Below are 20,711 nucleotides of genomic sequence, written 5' to 3'. Positions count from 1 at the left end.
GGGTGTACCCGCCACCGTGCGACAAATTGTCATCCCTAAACCTGTTACATCAAATGCAATAATGCAACACCATATTAAATCGATTATGCAAAGAAACGCTTTTTCAAAGTAAACTACACCAATAGGAAACTGTGCTTTTGTAGTGTGAGCATTTGAATGTTTCCTTACTTGGCCTTGTTTTTAAAATGGAGATACAATGAGGTTGATTACTGAACAAGTTGCTATGTTTTTTTTTTTTTTTTTTTTCCTCTGGATAAGTGAAAGTTGCTCTTTTGCTTCCCCACGCAAATAAACAGATTGCAAATTCACAAACAATGCTCTTAATTGGCATTTGATTATGAAGTCATTCCACAGCTTTTACTACAATACATTATATACATACACACACAAACACATGTACTTGTATATTCTCTTTATTCTGTTCTTGAACACAAGCCTGGAACTTGTTGAAAATACAATTTTTTTTCTGAAACAACAAGAGATGCAGAAACACAAGTTGTTTTAAAAAACACTACAAAAAAACACCAAAATTGGTCATCAAGAAACTAAAGGAGGCAGAGGGGTGTGTTTATTCACCTTTTCACTACAAAATCACAACAACATTGGTCCTAAATGAACTAAAGGAGGCAGAGGGGTGGGTTTAATTGCATTTCCATGAGGACAATGGAGGGGTGTTCGATTCCCTCCAAGTGAGTGACATGCCCCCGAATCTATCACCTTTAACAACATCAGCTGAAGCAATGGCTTCAAGTTCGGCCATTTCTTCTTTCGTTAGCTTCACGGATAAAGCACCAACGTTTGGGTTTAAGTTTTCAATCTTGGTGGTGCCGGGAATGGGGCACACATCATTTCCTCGGTGATGGACCCAGGCTAATGTGAGCTGTGATGGTGTGCATCCCTTCTTTGCTGCCATAGTATTTACTCGCTCAAACAAGTTCTTGTTATGCTCCACATTCTCAGGGTAGAACTTCGGCAGAAGCTGCAAAAGATATATATATACTTCAGTGTGAAATAACTGCACACACACAACATCAAAAGGACCAAATTTAGGTATATTGTCCAACTCCTTAAAATACAGGCACCATATAAGCATGTCGCACCTTTATACACCATTCCTTGGAGGCTTCAAGGAGGTTGTGGTTTGATGGATCATGCCAAAGAAGGTATATCAAAGCCACTACTTGTTGTCCTATGTCCCTTTTACCCGATTGGTGGTTACCACTAGCTACCAAAATCAAAACTGAGGACCTACCGAAAAGATATTACAGGACACATGTTTCACTTTGAGAGTGACATTACATTTGACATTGTGTCCTTATCATTTTAGCTATCCTTCACATTCTACTTAAGCCACACACGAGGTCTTATCAGAAGATACTGCTCCATTTATGAGCAAGGGGTCCTCTCACCATCAACCCTAGACAGGGCACTGCTCTCTCAGTCACCACTTTCCCTCTCGTTCCTCTCCTCCTATACCCACTCACCCCAAGTTCTAGCGGCATGAAGCTTACAAATTCAATACCCACACCTATCATGTAAATATTATTACAAGTGGACATAGATTAACATGGATTATAACCACGGGAAGAAAGCAAAACAATCCAGTGTTTTTGGAATGTAAATTACTAAGTGAAGACATTAAGTGAGGATAAAGAAAATTTTGCAAGCTTACTATGGAGACCATTAACAAACAACAAGAGGTTAAAAGGAAAATTCTGCACATCCATAATACTACAGTGATGTTGTTATATATATATTAATTTTATGCGCACTGCTATAGTTCATTCAAAAGTCAAAATGTTATATGCATTCACCTTGCGGAAGTCATCATCTGACAACTTCTCAACCAGCTTGGGACCTGAAGACAGAAATCCTTGTCTTAGAGGACTATATGCAACAATCCCAATCCCGAGTTCTCTGAAAAATTATGGTAAACAAAATTAGAACATAAAATTGTTTGTTACTTCCCAACTTATAAGTTAACAACTAGCACCGCTAACGCCTTACCTGCAAATAGGAATAACTTCTTCCTCTGAATCTCTTGTCCATAATGACCGCTCCAACTGCACAGCTGTTATCGGATGAACAGCATGTGCCCTTCTGATTGTTGAAGTAGAGGCCTCAGATAAACCTATGTATTTTATTTTACCCTCTTCAACCAGTTTCTTGAGTTCTCCCATCTGGCATAAACATGAGTATATGACATAAAATGGATTAGGGAACGCTAGATAATCGTTCAAAAATGAGACACAAATTAAAAAATAAATGGCAAGTTGATTAACATAAGAGAATAAAACCAGAAAATATTATGCTTACTAGAACAGGTTGGATTTGACACTAACGAACTTAAAAAATGAATTTCAACTTAGAAATCACTGATCTTAGTTATGACACCTCATTAATCATGCCTCTTCCTATTTCAAAAGTTAATAAAACGATTGAGAGTCATCAACATCTTTTTTTTTTTAACATCTTTTTTTTAAGTGCAAATTTGCCTCTGAAATTTGGATGTTCTTCCAACACCTGTGTGGGATCTATGTTGGGGACTTTAATTTATATGACATCACCAACTGGAGTGTGTCCATGTGGAAGGATGGAACGAAGGCGCCGGAAGCTTTTGTGTATAAGTTTTGCCTCACAACTTGTGTGTACTTCATCTGGAGTGAGAGGAATAGAAGAAATGTCATGAATCAAAGGGCCTCCACCGCTTCGGTTACAAAGCTGATCTACGACTTTGTTCGGAATCGTCTTACGTCTTGCAAGTTTCGTGACTCTAGAGCTGCGAGAACCATTACAACTACATGGAGTCTTCCTAGTTCGGTGATTGAGAGTGCTCTGTAGAGGTTGGTTTTGTTGCGGCTGCAACTGGTCGCTGCTGTCTGTTGTTGTTGCTGCAAGTTTTTGTTTTTGTACCTTGGCTGGTCTGGTGTGGCTCAGCTAGGTTTGTGGCCTGTGGCCTTTGGGCTTTGGCCCCTCTCTATATAGTCTCTTGTTTCTTCCTTTAATGAATTGATTTACCCAAAAAAAAAAAAAAAAAGTTAATAAAATGATTACTAAAATCTTTATACATGTGAAGAGAAAAACCCTGCCAAATTTTAAAATAAGTATCATTCTATTCTGCCTCCACATACAACAAAATGTAAAAATGCATTAAATGGTATATACATACAATGCATTAATCACCAAAAAAGAAAGAGGAAAATTTGAATCACCAGAAAAAAAAAAAAAAAAAAAAAAAAAAAAAAAAAAAACAACACTATGAAAACAAGCTACACGATAGTAAATGAAACAACCAACAAATGCAATTGTAAATGGGGTAGAATTGAATGAAAGCTGCATTATGGAACAACTCTGGTCAAATTGAATGTGGAGAACTACATAATATCATTGGTAACAACTCAGTTATAAAAAAATATGATTATAATTACATACAGTTATAAAAAAATATGATTATAATTACATAAGCCTAGTGACTAACTAGACCATTTAAAAAGCCTTCTAAGTAATTTACCCAAAAAAAAAAAAAAAAAAAAAAAAAAAAAAAAAAAAAGGAGCACCTTCTAGTATGGAATTACTCATCAAAGAATAACTTGTTGGTTTTTATTTGCATATTTCACCTTCTACTTCTATTCTAGTATGGAATTATTCATTGCATATTCTCAAATTCATATATTAAAGAAATGGAATATGATCAATTTTTATCATTGAATTAAAATGATACAAAATAGAGAGCGAGTAGAAAAAGAGTAACGTACAGTGACTTCGATAGAGACACTAGTGTCAACGCGATGCTGGTAATAGAGATCAATGTAATTGATGTCAAGGCGCTTCAAGCTGCCCTCGCAGGCGGCCCGAACATACGCCGGATCACTGCGCCCATACACCTTGCCGTTGGAAAAGATGCTACCGAACTTGGTTCCTAATTCAACCCTCTCTCTTAACCCTCCCTTGAGAGCCTGATCATAACCTTGGTGATTAGGATTTCATTGGTGAGGGGACCGTAGGCATCGGAGGTGTCGAAGAAGGTGATGCCAGAGTTAATGGCGTGGTGTATGAATGGAATCATGTAGGAATCGGGCTTGGGAGAGCCGTAAAAGCAGGACATGCACATGCAGCCAAGTGCCTGTGCTGATACTTCTAGACCTTGTGAACCTAGCTTCATCCTCCTCACTCCCGCCATCTCCCCTCCTGTATATTATACACACCTATCTCTCTCTCTCTCTCTCTATATATATATATATATATATATATGATATAGTGGCAACAGAGCAGGGTATTTACAGAGAGACAAAGAGTGTAATTGTGACTTTGATATAAAGATGATTGGCGGCTTACTTTGTAAAAGGGAAACTTCTTACGTCATTGCTTCCGTTCCCTCCCGTTTACAGTGACAGCACAGTTTCAATGGATGAGGCAAGCAACGAAATTTGTTTAAAGAAAATGTTAAGGATACTGTTGAACACGTGTATGGGAAAATAAAAATAATGAACTTTAAACGCTGTATAATTTGTCTAAATTTTACGAAATGTCACTCTAATTTATTCATAATAAAAACTATCATTCAATGTTAATTATTTTTAGGGTGAATAGCAAAAAAACCTCTCTTGCAAAAAACTCTCTTTTAACAATATTTTTGACAAAAAAATTCCCCTTAACTATCTTGAGGAAGGTATTCTAAAGCCGTTTAATAAATTTTTGAGATAATTTTTTAGACCAAATTACCTCACAACACATATACACGCATGCGCCTTCCAATTGTATCTCGTAGAGTAACGACAAAGAACATTGAAGAACCCACCAGCGACGTCGAGCAAAAAGGACGAGACGTGATGAAATTAATCAATTGAGCGATGATGCTACCAGAGGCCACCACCAGAAACCAAATAAGCCTGCGTCTCTGGTGCTCGACGGTGGTAGAGAGTTGATAGTGAGGGCAGAGGGCGTGAAGAATTGACGGATCATCATTGCCACTATTGCCGACCATCATTGGCCGCCCGCCAAGCAAAGTTCCGTCTGCCGTCGTTGGTTCATCGTCGATGGTTCCGCTGCAGCTGGTTCCGGTACCACGAGTACACTCCATCATCGCCAACTAACTGACATCGCTTAAATCACCGTCGATCCTTTATTACAACAAGCTCGTCGTGCATTAATCTGCACTGACCGGAAATGATGCCATCAACGACCAGATTTTAAGTAAAGTTATATTTATAATTTTATGAGTAATTTACACAGACCTCCCCTATGGTTTGCCATAATTACAGGCGGTACCCTTCCTGTTCCAGAAATTACGCGGACCTCCCCTACTTTTTAAAATATCCTACACGGACCTCCCTTATATGTGATGGATCATTAAGTACACTAACGAACGTATCAAAATTACTAAAATACCCTTATATATTATTATCTTAAATTGCTAAAATGCCCATAACGGACTGTTTCTCTCTTTTGATTACAAAGGAGATTTGATGAGAGAGAATGGGCGGATCGGCTATGATACTGGGTCTACGCAGTGGTATACCAGCGGTGACTACAAGGACGCATTCTAGGACTCTTCACCAAATTAGAAGCCTGGTGTATAGAGTATACCCAAACCAATTCACCTTCCCTACTATCCTACCCGCTTTCATGGACACCATGATGGTCGTTTATGGCAAACAAATACATTCTTTAATTCACCTTCCCTGAATTTGATATTTTTGCAAGTAGTGGCATTGGTAGATATGTATCTAAATATTCTGAAATGAGGTCGGCGGATAAGATGTTCGACGGAATGCCACATAGAAACCCTATTTCTTGGGATTCTTTGATAGTGGGGTTATTGCTAAATAAGTCCTTGAAGGGGGCAACTGGGTTGCTATTTTTCATGTAAGTTGAGTGATTGTTCTAACATGGGTGGTATAGACATTGGGAGGCAAATTCATGTAGTTGCTATTAAGCATGGTGTGAGTGATTACCTTAGCTAATATGAATACTTTGCTTATGGATATGTCTTGTAAATGTGGGTTCTTTTCTTCAAAGAAGCTACTGTGTTAAGTTGTTTTCAAACATGGGAGACAAATATAATGACATGTAATATCATTGTAATGGGATTTGTCCAAAATGACTACTTTGAAGAAGCTTGAAATCATTTTCTTTACGAGGTCTCATTTTCTACTGCCCTTGATGTTGATGCTTATCTTGCAATGATGGATTAGGGCACTTTGATTCACTATCAGATTATAGAAACTGGATTTGGGATGAATGTATGTGCCGCAAACTCATTGACCTATTGTTGTAAGTGTGGGATCTTGGTTGGTGCTCATTATGTGTTTGAAGAAAGTGAGGTTCGGAATGTGGTATCTTGGATAGCTATGATGATGCTGACATCGATTCATAAACTAAGTGATGTAATTAATTGAGAATATGCTGGCGTAGGGGATTAAGCCTGTACAACTTTTATTTGTGTTCTGTAGGAAATACCCATATGTGTCGTCTTCAAGAAGGATATGATTATTTAAATTCTATGAGTAAAATACACAATATGAACCTTGGGCCTGAACTTAATGCTTGTGAATTCAATGCAGGGAAGGTGAATTGGTTTGGGTATAATTCATGACATTCCTATACCATTAAAGCCAAACACTCATTAGTTGTGATACCCTTCGGATCTGAGACATGGGTTGATCAGGCCTAGGCCCAAACCTAAGGGATATCAAACAATTAATATGTAACCGAACATAGAATATAAGATAAAATAAGAAATAAAAATAATAATAAGCTGAAAGAGTGCTAACTGAAAATCCTTAAAATATAAATACTGAAATCCAATAATCCAGAACTCCATAAGCTTACAACTCGGGAATCCATCCATTGGACCCCTTATTAAAATTCCCCAAAAAATACTGAAATAATAAAAATAAATTCCAAAGCTATTATAGAGAAGATTCCTACATAATCGGAGGAATGAGTAGCTGTATCTGCTCTGCACGTCCAAGCTCTAACCCTGGAACTGACGAGCACCTGAAAAATAAAGAAGTGGGTCAGGCCCACATGCAAGTCCTGATCTACTACACAGATACATCCTAGGAAGACTCAACAATATCTAGAGTAGTCCATATAAATATATAGTACACACTATAGGACGCTCGCTAGTCCAATAGGTCTGTCTCAGCCTGAATAGAAGGCAACATGCGAATACGCACCCTAAGGTGGGCATGAGTACCTAGACTTACCAGGGAACAACACATATGTCCAGTTATCCATCCTAGGCGATATACGTGCCCTAACCATGGTCATGAGACTCAAGCTCATTCCACGGCACCGTATAATATATATATAAAGTCCGAACTCCTTCTAATACAATATACCATCCATCTGTATAGTGGTCTGATATATGTATAACCAATCCATCCTGAAACCATAGTAGGTCATTCAATTCACAATTGAAATGACACATGTAGGTGATGGACTTAACCTTTATGATTAATCCATACCTTAATCCAGATTTAGGTAGGCTTAGTGTCTGAACTAATCCGTACCTAGTATGACACCATCCCATACCGGTGCATACCATCCTCCAGTTTACATAGTTAATAACGCAGTATATCTATTTATTAACCACATCCCAAAATAAGCATAAATATAGTTTAGCATGTATACAACTAATTTATGCCTCCAATATAACATTTAGATATCCCATTGCAGTTTTTTATAAAAATAAAAAGACTGTACACTTAGCTCCTCCAGTCAGCGTAGTTGACGAAAACAGTATCAGATATTAATCAACCATACTCCAAAATTTGCATAAATATAGTTTAACATATGTATAACTAAATTGTGCATCCAACAACAATTTTAGAATCCCAGTTCCAATCCTTTAAATTGACAAATCAAGATTATATAATTTATTTCTCCATAAAATACCATAACTGATGCGTTGTATGTCAGTTTGTAAACATCAGTTAATTCCAGCTAAGAACACATATATTTTAACAGTCATATGCTCTTAACACAACTGACAATATGATTCATAATTTAAGATCATGCAATAAAATCAATTGCTAAAACAGTAAGCAGTGTAATGTAAATATTTAACCATTCACCTACGAACCCTCTATTTGATCTTAAATTAATTCCTATCCTCAATAACCGAATGTGAACTTGCTTTTTAACATTATTTTAAGTCTCAAACACATATTTACAACATTCAGCAGCTTCAAACAATTCCAGAAAATTCAATTTCAGCCAAACGAACCACCAAAATCAGTTTCTGGACCTTTTAAGAGAGAGCAGGCTCTAGAAATTAAAAGAGCCTGCTCTTCTTTTCTTCAGAGCCGGCTCTAGGCTCATTAGAGCCGGCTCCACAACATCCTAGAGCCGGCTCTACCTTCTAGGAGCCGGCTCTAAGGGGTTATAAGAGCCTGCTCCCTTTTCCCCTTAGCAGCTTCGTCCGCTTCGTCGTCTTCTCTGTTTTCTGTGAGCACCAATTATTGTAGAAATTTTTAGTGCATGTTTTAAGGCCTAATTCAGTTCCAGATTGATTGTAAAACAATGATATATCATCAAACTTGAATTGAAAACAAAATACTACGCAACGGAGCAAGGTTACAGAACTACAGTTTCTTTACTATCTTTCTGAATCAACGAAGAACAGGTTCAATTCCATGAATTTAAACATTAATTAAACATGCATAAAGGTTATAATTAAGCCTTAGTTTAATTCCTGGAGTCTTCCTAAACACACACAGAACACAGATTAAAGAGATAGAGAAGAACAAGACTTGCCTTAAGTTTCAAAGTTGAAACACTGAATCCAAGCCTCTGAGTTCTAGTTTTCCTTGCTCTGCCTTCCTAAACCCTCTCTGTAAATTACTCACTCTCTATTTCTCTGCCCTCACAACCCTCTGTAACACTGTATACGTGACTGTGGTGAATAGGGTTTACAAAAACCCTTAGCAGACGTAAACATATGTATTTATAGGCTTAAGTTGAAACCCTAACCTTAATCCTAAACCACCTACAGGTCGGCTCAGAATGAAACACGATGAAATTAACAAAACCCTAATAATTTAAAACAGTTAAGTTGCCTCTAAAATAATTAAACCAATTACCAATAAATCAATTAAAAAAAAATCAACAAAATTAAATAAAACAATTTAAGCAATATTAACAATTAAACAGGTAACAAATCCAGACATGATGAAAAATGCAGCACTCAATGTAAGCTAAATAAATCTAAGAACTCAACAATTTAATAAATCAAAGAAAATAAGTAAACCAAAGAATTAAATCAAATAATACAAATAAGTCAAGTACGTCAAATAATTCAAAAACAATTAAACAATTAAAAAGTCAATTAAAACATAAATTGAAAATTAAATACCAGGACTATCCTTTTGAAATTAGGGGTATTACATTAGTCTAAACTAGTAACCCATTCCAGGACTCTTCACCATCAAAGCCTTGGTTTTGATTACTCATTCGGTGATTTCTATGATTCCAAGTGGGTTCAAAGTCCTCCCTCAAAGACCCATTAATAACATCATCATCATCAACATAAAAAATGCTATTGTTGTCTTCTGCACAAAGAAGGCTTAATACCGCACAATCAAAACTGGGTGCCATTGCAACAACTCAAAACTCTCTCTCTCTCTCTCTAAATTCGTGTGATTCTCTCTCTGTGTTTTAATAATACATCTCATAAAATGGAAAAAGAGAACATGGGTTTCATTCAACTGATTATTTTAGATAATAAATAGATGAAAAATCAGATTTTTGTGTGTGTGTGTGTGTGTATGATATATATCAAGGACAAGGTTATTATGGGAATTTTAGTAAAAATAGTAGCTGATGTCATCATTTTCCGTCGTTGACTGCCGTTAACTCTAACAGAAGGGAGGTCCGTGTAGGATATTTTAAAAAATAAGGGAGGTCCGTGTAATTTTCAGAACAGGAAGGGTGTCACCTGTAATTATGACAAACTATAGGGGAGGTTTGTAAATTACCCTAATTTTATATACACATAAAAAAAAATCAAGATGAGGCCATCCATCACTTTCAACAAGGCAAAACCCATTTACAGAAATGAAGTAAACCACACCGGTGGTTTCTAACATCTTCACCGACAGCTTGTCGTTCGCTGTTTCGTCCCTCCATCTCTGCCAGTGGGTTCTTCATTACTCTCGGACGTTTCAGCTACTGCCACAGGCCCGCCATTATTCATCACGTTCTCAGAACCATGGTTAAACTCACTGCCGGCAAGTTCCTTGCTCGACGGCTGGTCCGTTCTGTTTTCTTCACTGCCGGACATCTCCCTCTAAGTCGGACCATACCAGTTTTCTTCACTGCCGGACATCTTCTCCGTTCTGTTTTCTTCACTGCAGTCCATTGCCGGACCATACCAGTTTCTCATCATACCACGGTTGTCATTAAAATGGCTCAAAGATTTGTTGTACAATGTGAAAAGTTTCCCAATGGTTGCCAATACGGTTAATTATTTTGGCATAAATTGTAATAATTTTAGTATTCTGTGGATGTTCATTGGAAATTCTCGGTTTGGCAAAATTTGGTGCTCACCGGATTTAATGGAGGACTGAACAATGACCCAGGAATTTCGAAGGGTAATTTGGTTCAAAAAATTGTCTCAAAAATTTATTAACCGGCCATCAGTTAAAATACCCCCTTAAGATAGTTGAGGGGGACTTTTTGCCAAAAACATTCTTAAGGGGGGTTTTTTGCAACTGACTAATAGTGGAGGGGAGTTTTTTACAATTTGCCCTTATTTTTATAATATCAATCTTAGATTAGAGTCTAACGTGTTTAGGGATGGCTAGGAGGGTGGTTTTGGGCCGTACCCTCCCCGCCCCCGCCGTTTAAAAGTTTCCTCCTGTCTCCACCCAAAATTGTCTAAATGGGGTAATCTCTCACCCATCTCCGGCCCGTTTAACTTTTTTCACCCTGTTGCCTGTTTTACTCCCATAATTTCTCCTTATTTTTTATTTTAACTATTGAAAAAAATTTATAAAAAAATGTCAATTAATAGTTTAACATAAAATTCAAAATTACAAACATTCCATAATAGTAAAAAGTTCCATCAGACCAAAACTAAACAAGCTAATAATTACATTGTTCCAAACCAAAATACAAAAGTTTTAGTGTTAACTATATATACTGAGGATATATACCAAAAACGAACTAGGCCACATATTGCCCGATCCGTTGAGACCAGAGCTTGAAAGGATCATCAATCCACCTGCATACAGCCCAACAGGCCCAATTCTCATTTGGACCACCTCCAGGCCCAACCTCTTGACGATAAAAGTGAGTCCTCCTTCCAAGAGGACCCAAATAAAAGGCTCCCAGTTCGGGGGTTTCTGAAAGAAAATTCTAGAACAATTGTCCATTTCTATAAATAGTAAGTAAAAAGAGGAAAAATATCTTTGTGTTTTTCTGGTACTTCATATACTAATATAAACTATGGTAATTTACAAATTTACGCACATAAACAAAACGGAATAGAGTGGCCAAACCCATCCAGGGTTTTACTACTAAACTCCATCTCCATCCAAATAACTTAAATAGTCCACCAAAATCGGTTTAAGGGGGCGTAGCATGTACCCGCTCCCTGGATAAATCGTCATCCCCATACGTGTTACATGGAGTGCAATAATGCAACACCATATTAAATCGTTTATGCAAAGAAACTCCTTTCCAAAGTAAACTACACCAACAGGAAAATGTGCTTTTGTAGTGTGAGCATTTGAATGTTTCCTCACTTGGCCTTGTTAAAATAGAGATACAATGAGGTTGATTACCGGACAAGTTGCTTCTTTTTTTGTTTTTGTTTTTGTTTTTTTTTTCCTTTGGTAAGAAAGTTGCTCTGTTGCCCTCCTGACGCAAATAAACAAATTGCAAATTCACAAACAATGCTCTTAATTGGCATTTGATTATGAAGTCATTCCATAGCTTTTACTGCAATACATTATATACACACACACACAAACACATGTACTTGTATATTCTGTTTATTCTGTTCTTGAACAAAAGTGGAAAATACAATTTTTTTTCTGAACAACAAGAGGCGCAGACACACAAGAAGTTTTAAAACACTACAAAATAACAACAAAATTGGTCCTCAAGAAACTAAAGGAGGCAGAGGCGTGTGTTTATTCACCTTTTCACTACAAAATCACAACAACATTGGTCCTGAAGGAACTAAAGGAGGCAGAGGGGTGGGTTTAATCGCCTTTCCAAGAGGACAATGGAGGAGTGTTTGATTCCCTCCAAGTGATTGAAATACCCCCAAATCTATCACCTTTAACAGCATCAGCTGAGGCAATGGCTTCAAGTTCGGCCATTTCTTCCTTCGTTAGCTTCACAGATAAAGCACCAATGTTTTCGTTGAAGTTTTCAAGCTTGGTAGTGCCGGGTATGGGGCACACATCATTTCCTTGGTGATGGACCCAGGCCAATACGAGCTGTGATGGAGTGCATCCCTTCCTTGCTGCCATAGCATTTACTTGCTCAAACAAGTTCTTGTTATGCTCAACATTCTCAGGTTGGAACTTTGGCAGAACCTGCAAAAGATGAAATATATACTATTATTACAAGTGCACATAGATTATCATATTCTCAGCAAACAAAGTTTGGTTCCTCATCATACTTCAATATTGCAATCCAGTATTTGTGAAATGTTAATTTCTGTGTGAAGGCATTAAGTGAGAATAAGGAAAATAACAAGAGGTCAAAGAGAAAATTCTGGACATCCATAATGCTGTAGTGATGATGTCAATAAATTTTTTATGCTTACTGCTATATATATATATATATATATATATATATATTTCATTCAAAACTCAAAATGTTATATATGCAGTTATGCACCAACCTTACGGATGTCATCATTCGACAATTTCTCAATCATCTTGGGACCTGAAGAAAGGAATTCTTGTCCTAAAGGACAGTATGCAACAATCCCAATGCCAAGTTCTCTGAAAAATCATGGTGGATGAATTAGAACTTTAGATTGTGCATCACTTCCTATACTTATAAGTTAGCAGTTAGAAGCGCTAATGCGTTGGGCCCTTACCTGCAAGTAGGAATAACTTCTTCCTCTGAATCTCTTGTCCATAACGACCACTCCAACTGTACAGCTGTTATTGGATGAACAGCATGCGCCCTTCTGATTGTTGAAGGAGAGGCCTCAGATAAACCTATGTATTTGATTTTACCCTCTTCAACCAATTTCTTGAGTTCTCCCATCGAGCATAATCATTTACATGACATAAAATGGATTAGGGAATGCTAGACGCTCGTTCAACAAAGAGATGCAAATAAGGAAACAAATACGGAAACATTCAAAACTAATTAATATGATAGGGTGAGAGATGCGGACACAAGATGGTCAAACTATACGACAGCATATTGATCATGCAACTTTAGAATGAACATCACAATAAACTTAACTGCTTCCGGGTTGGGGCAAGGGTATGTAGATAGCCTACTATTACATTCAAAAGTAAAAGGCAAGTCTTTTGACATAAGAGAAGAAAACCAGAAAATATTATGCTTACTAGAACAGGCTGGATTTGACACTAATGAACTTAAAAAATGAAATTCAACTTAGAAATCACTGATCTTAGTCATGAAACGATTAATAAAACGACTACTAAAATCTTCATACATGTGAAGAGCAAGACCCTGCCAAATTTAAAAATAAGTATCATTCTATTCTACCTCGACATACAACAAATGTAAAATTGCATTAAATGGTATATACTTACGATGCAAAAAACAAAAAAAAGAAAGAGGAAAATTCGAATCACCAGAAAAGAACTACCAAAACAAGCTACACGATAGTAACTGAAACAACCAACAAATGCAACTGTAAATGAGAAAGAATTGAATGAAAGCTGCATCATGGAACAACTCTGGTCAAATTGAATGTGGAGAGCTACTAATATCATTGGTAACAACTCAGTTTATAAAAAATATGATTATAATTACACAAGCCTAGTGACTAACTAGACCATTTAAAAAGCCATCTAAGTAATTTACCCAAATATAAAAAATAAATAAAAAAAGCACCTTCTAGTATGGAATTACTCATCAAAGAATAACTTAGACATTTAACACTGCTTTACCATGTAAAAGAATCAGCAATACCAAAAAAATTGAAAGGACAGCTGATAGTAAATAATTTATAATTCTGTATATATAGAAACAGACTAGACTCAAAACATTGAGATGTAACTAGCATTTAAACTTATGTTACCTCAATCCCCCACCTAATAAAAATATATGCCAAGTTTGGTTCGAGAGAAATGAAAGAAGAAAAAAGAAAAGAAATGGAGGGAAAAGCCATGTTGTGTTTGGAATAAAATTTTGGAAAGAGATAGAATGGAAATGGAAGGATTTGTAAGGGTTCACTAAACAAAAGTGGATGGAAAACAGTTGCATGTTTGGCTGATAGTTATCAAGCAGTGTGTGGGACACACTTGTTAGAAAACAGGCAATTTGTTGAATTTTTATTTGCGCATTCTCAAATTCATATATTAAAGAAATGGAATATGATGAATTTTTATTATTAAATTACAATGATACCAAAACACAGAGCGAATAGAAAAGGAGTAACGTACAGTGACTTCGATAGGGACGCTAGTGTCAACGCGATGCTGGTAATAGAGATCAATGCAATCGATGTCAAGCTGCCCTCGCAGCAGGCCCGAACATACGCCGGATCGCCGCGCCCATGCACCTTGCCTTCGATACGGATGCTACCGAACTTGGTTCCCAATTCAACCCTCTCTCTTAACCCCCCCTTGAGAGCCTGATCATAGATTAATTCCATAATCGATCAATTGGACAAAATATTAGTGTTAATTAAAGTGAATTGATCTGCAAATAAAAGTGATTATATCGGTATATGTATATTTATATGTATATGAAACCTTGCCGATTAGGATTTCATTGGTGAGGGGACCGTAGGCGTTGGAGGTGTCGAGGAAGGTGATGCCGGAGTTAATGGCGTGGTGGATGAGGGCAACCATGTCGGAATCGGGTTTGGGTGGGCCGTAGAAGTGAGACATGCCCATGCAACCCAGTCCCTGTGCTGATACTTCTAGACCCTGTGAACCTAGCTTCATCCTCCTCACTCCCGCCATTTTCTGCAAAAACACCTCTCCCCCTCTATATGTATGTATATAGTTGCTATAGACTAAGAGAGCAATTGCTACGAAGGGTTATTTATAGAGTGCCAGTGAAATTACTGCTGCTAACGTCATTGCTTCGGTTGGGTATAGAGAGAAGCGTGAAATTGTGACTAACGTAGTTTCCAGAAGTACATGTTTCATTTATCACCCAATTAACAAAGTTGGAAGTGGAAGAAATTTTTAACCCACCATGAATGTGTGCGAGCAAAACTGATTTTCATTTTTCATATATTCCATGAAGATGGAGGGTTGAGTCGAGGGAAACGAGGAAAAATGACATATTTTGTCAATATATATATATATATATATACTATTATATATTATCTGTTAATTGCTATGAGGGTTAATTTTGTCTTTTTAAAATTTTTGCCCCTCACATGACAGACATGCTTTAATTTCTGTTAAATTTTTAACGGTAAGTTAACATTTGCAATAAATGGAATACTTTAGAGGGGTAAGTGTATTTCACCTAATTCACGGGGTTTCTTGAGGAAGAGAAGATACTTTAGTAGGGTTTAGTGCACTTTACTCTTATTTTTATAATATCAATCTTACATTAAAGTCTAAAGTGTTTTAGGGATGGCTACAGGGGCAATTTTGGACAATACCTTTTCCGCCCTTGTCATTTAAAAGTCTCCTTCCCGTTTTTATCCAAAACCGTCTAAATGGGGTACTTTTCTACCCCATTTCCGGAGCGTTTAATTTTTTTCACCCCGTCGACACCCGACACCCGACCTGCCCCATTTTACTCCCTTAATTTCTCCCTATTTTTTTTTTTTTTTTCCTCATATACAATTATATAACTATTGAAAAAAATCCATAATTAACATAAAATTTAAAATTAAAAACATTCCATAATGGTAAAAGTACCATCAGACCAAAACTAAACAAGCCAATAATTACATTGTTCCAAACCAAAATACAAAACTTTTAGTGTAATGGTAATTTACACACCTAAACGAGGCAGGAAAGGGTGGCCAAACCCGTCCCGAGTTTTACTACTAAATTCCAACCCCATCCAAATAATTTAAATGGTCTACCAAAATCGGTTTATGGGGGCGGGCATATACCTGCCCAGACAAATTGCCATCCATGATCCAGTGCAATAATGCAACACCATATTAAATCGTTTATGCAAAGAAACTCCTTTCCAAAGTAAACTACACCAACAGGAAACTGTGCTTTTGTAGTGTGAGCATTTGGATGTTTCCTTACTTGGCCTTGTGTTAAAATGGAGATACAATGAGGTTGATTACTGAACAAGTTGCTCTGTTGTTGTTGTTGTTGTTTTTCTTTTTCTTTTTTTTTTTTCTTTTTTTTTTGTTCCCTTAAGTGAAAGTTGCTCTGTTGCCCTCCGGACGCAAATAAACAGATTGCAAATTCACAAACAACGCTCTTAATTGGCATTTGATTATGAAGTCATTCCATAGCTTTTACTGCAATAAATTATATACATACACACATAAAAACATGTACTTGTATATTCTGTTCTTCAACACAAGTCAGGAACATGTGGAAAATTCAAATTTTTTATCCTTTCTGAACACCAAGAGATGCAGAAACACAAGAAGTTTTAAAACAGTACAAAATAACAACAAAACTGGTCCTCAAGAAACTAAAGGAGGCAGAGGTGTGTGTTTATTCACCTTTTCACTACAAAATCACAACATTGATCCCGAAGGAACTAAAGAGGCAGAGGGGTGGGTTTAATCGCCTTTCCATGAGGACAATGGAGGAGTGTTTGATTCCCTCCAAGTGATTGAAACACCCCCAAATCTATCTCCTTTAACAGCATCAGCTGAGGCAATGGCTTCGAGTTCAGCCATTTCTTCCTTCGTTAGCTTCACAGATAAAGCACCAATGTTTTGGTTGAAGTTTTCAAGCTTGGTGGTGCCGGGTATGGGGCACACATCATTTCCTTGGTGATGGACCCAGGCCAATGCGAGCTGTGATGGCGTGCATCCCTTCCTTGCTGCCATAGCATTTACTCGCTCAAACAAGTTCTTGTTATGCTCAACATTCTCAGGTTGGAACTTTGGCAGACACTGCAAAAGATGAAATATATAATATTATTACAAATGCACATAGATTATCATATTCTCAGCAAACAAAATTTGGTTCCTCATCATTCTTCAATATTAAGCTCTGTATATGTTACATCGATGACAAAAACAGGAAGAAACGATTGCAATCCAGTGTTTGTGAAATGTTAATTACCGTGTGAAGACATTAAGTGAGGATAAGGAAAACAACAAGAGGTCAAAGAGCAAAGTCTGGGCATCCATAATACTCTAGTGATGATGTAAAATTTTTTTTTATGCTTACTGCTATATATATGGTTCATTCAAAACTCAAAATGTTATATATGCAGTTATGCACTAACCTTACGGATGTCATCATTTGACAATTTCTCAATCATCTTGGGACCTGAAGAAAGGAATCCTTGTCCTAAAGGACTGTATGCAACAATCCCAATGCCAAGTTCTCTGAAAAATCATGGTGGACAAAATTAGAACTTTAGACTCTGCATCACTTCCTATACTTATAAGTTAGCAGGGCTAATGCCTTGGGCCCTTACCTGCAAGTAGGAATAACTTCTTCCTCTGCATCTCTCGTCCATAATGACCACTCCAACTGCACGGCTGTTATCGGATGAACAGCATGTGCCCTTCTAATTGTTGAAGCAGAGGCTTCTGATAAACCTACATATTTGATTTTACCCTCTTCAACTAATTTCTTGAGTTCTCCCATCTGGAATAAAACACGAGTACATGACATAAAATGGATTAGGGAACGATGCTAGATACTCATTCAAAAAGGAATGCAAACAAGGAAACAAATACGGAAACATTCAAAAACTAATATATATGATAGGGTAATAGGGGAAGGAAGAGACATGGACATATAAATTCAAAAGTAAAATGCAAGTCCATGGACACAGAAGAGAAGAAAACCCAAAAATTTTATCCTTGCTAAAACAGACAGGATTTGACAATGAGTAAGAATAATGACAAGAACAGTCCTAACTTACAACTTATGAATTATGATTCTCAACTCACGGATCACTGATCATAGTCATGACAACCCATTCTAGAGAATTGCAATGTTCTCTTTAATCATACCTGCTCCTATTTCAAATTTCAGAGGGCAGACATATGCAGGTTAACAAAACTCTGATTAGTAAAATCTTTTTACATGTGAACCACAAATATTTCAATCTTATTTTGTTGGGCAATGTATTCAAAGTTGAAGAGCATGACTCTGAATTCTGATAGAGCAAAGTCCCTAATGAAAAAATATAAGACTAATAGATTAAAGCCAAGGGATCGACAAAGGACATAGATCATTGCCCAAAGATGATATCACAAAAGGAAAAAATTTAAAATTTAAAATAAATATCATACTCTTCTGCCTCCACATACAATAAAAATCCTTTTTAAGTAATTTATCCAAAAATAAAAGACTTCAAAGTAATCTATAAATAAAAATAATAATTAATTAATAAATAAATAAATAAAAACCTTACAGTATAGATTTACTCATGAAAGAGTTACTTAAATATTTAACACTGCTTTAAAACGTAAAAGAATCAACAATGTGAAAAAAATTGAGAGGACAACAAATAGTAAATAATATACAAATCTGTATATATGGAAACATGCAAAACTCAAAACATTGAGAAACAAGTATCATTTAAATTTATGTTATCTCAAACTTTCTTTTCCTTTCCTTCCCTCCTATGGTACAAATAGTGTAAAAAAGACGACAAACATCACTCTATTTGTATCGAAATGATTTAATATATTCTTCCTATTTATTTATTGTGTTTTGATGATGAACACATTTAAAACACAGATGTATCTTTGGCTGACATTCATCAAACAGTGCGTGGACACTCTAGAAAACAGACAATTTGTAAGATTTTCATGTGCACATTCTCAAATTCCTATATCAATCAATAAGATAGCACGAGTGAAAGAAATAGAATATGATCAAATCATCAAATCAATCTTTATCATAAATTACAATAATACGAAACAGAAAGAGAAGCAAATAGGAGGTACGTACTGTGACTTCGATGGGGACGGTAGTGTCAACGCGATGCTGGTAATAGAGATCAATGCAATCGATGCCGAGCCGCTTCAAGCTGCCCTCGCAGCAGGCCCGAACATACGCCGGATCACTGCGCATATGCCCCTTGCCGTCGGAAAAGGTGCAACCGAACTTGGTTCCTAATTCAATTCTCTCTCTAAACCCTTCCTTCAGAGCCTGATCATAAATTCATTCAACATATCAGAGTAAGCTGATCTGCAAATAAAATTGAAGGATGAAGTAGTGAAAATATATATATATATATATATATATATAATATGTACCTTGGCAATGAGGATTTCGTTGGTGAAAGGACCATAAACGTCGGAGGTGTCAAGGAAGGTGACGCCGGAATTAATGGCGTGGTGGATAAGGGCAATCATGTCGGAATCGGGTTTGGGTGGGCCGTAGAAGAAAGACATGCCCATGCAACCCAGTCCCTGTGCTGATACTTCTAGACCCTGTGAACCTAGCTTCATCCTCCTCACTCCCGCCATTTTTTTTTTTTTGGAAGGTTATATGTGTATAGTTGCTATATAGACTAAGAGAGCAGTTGCTAAGAAGGTTATTTATAGAGTGTGAATGAAATTGTGACTACTGCTGCTTACGTCATTGCTTCGGTTGGGTACGGAGAGAAGTGTGAAATTGTGAGTAGAGCTTACGTCATTGCTTCCGTTCCCTCCCATTCCAACTTTGAATACTTTACCACCGCCCGAAAAAAAACGAACGCACATTGAATACTTACAGTAATTTGTTAATACAACAATTGAACAATGTGTCACATTTATTGCATTCACAAATTTAATGGTGTTGCAAATTTACTCCAACCCTTATAATTGTTTTATCCATATTGCTTAGTTATTTATTTTAAAAAAATAATAATAAAATAGGGTAAATTTCACTCACCTTTTTTTTGAAGTTTGTTAATATTTTACACAAACCTCTCAACATTTTATAATCCCAAGATTCTTATTTATAGAATTTATTTTCCTGGTTGCCTACCTGACAGAGACCGAATTAAATCCTCATAAACAAAAAATTAATAAAATGTTTGTTTTGTCTTTTAATATCTGAAATGACTGCAAACATTTCAGTGGCAAAATGTGTTGTAAAATTAGCACGTACATTATACAACATAAAATAACATGTCAAATTTTATTCATACATAGGTCATTACAATATGAACAATAATACATGATTGAATTCAACAATACGAAATCACAGCACTTTTATTAAAATAAATTATTTTATTTTGTTTTCAACAACATAGATATTACAATAACTTCTAATAGAATTTATGCAGCACAAATAACTCGGTAACAAAATATTAACTCAAAAATAGAATTAAAATTAGGAGAATGATAATAATAAAGTTGGTTGAAAAGGACTGATCTGGATAATTATATGCATATAAGCAAAAATCTCTCCTTA

At 36.4% G+C, this 20,711-nt stretch overlaps 1 protein-coding gene and 1 pseudogene across 1 annotated transcript; both read right to left on the bottom strand.

The window, feature by feature from the left end:
• Positions 1-600: 600 nt before the first annotated feature.
• LOC132274742 (probable aldo-keto reductase 4) lies at positions 601-4,227 on the bottom strand (annotated as a pseudogene).
• Positions 4,228-11,955: 7,728 nt separating this feature from the next.
• Positions 11,956-19,997, bottom strand: LOC132274744 (probable aldo-keto reductase 2). Its single transcript, XM_059776080.1, has 8 exons — positions 19,565-19,997; positions 19,257-19,457; positions 17,767-17,939; positions 17,572-17,674; positions 16,903-17,233; positions 13,067-13,211; positions 12,866-12,968; positions 11,956-12,554 (listed from the first exon to the last, which is right to left on the bottom strand). The coding sequence occupies exons 1-8, from the start codon at positions 19,775-19,777 to the stop codon at positions 12,216-12,218; spliced, it is 1,608 nt and encodes a 535-aa protein (XP_059632063.1). The 5' UTR covers positions 19,778-19,997; the 3' UTR covers positions 11,956-12,215.
• Between the last annotated feature and the right edge of the window lie 714 nt (positions 19,998-20,711).

The sequence above is a fragment of the Cornus florida genome, unplaced genomic scaffold (assembly GCF_030987335.1).
Source record: "Cornus florida cultivar Cherokee Brave unplaced genomic scaffold, ASM3098733v1 CherokeeBrave_3.0.0_Hap2_Chr09, whole genome shotgun sequence".
Classification (NCBI taxonomy): Eukaryota; Viridiplantae; Streptophyta; class Magnoliopsida; order Cornales; family Cornaceae; genus Cornus; species Cornus florida.
Note: the sequence above shows the minus strand (reverse complement) of the source record. Positions and strands in the feature narration are given on the sequence as shown.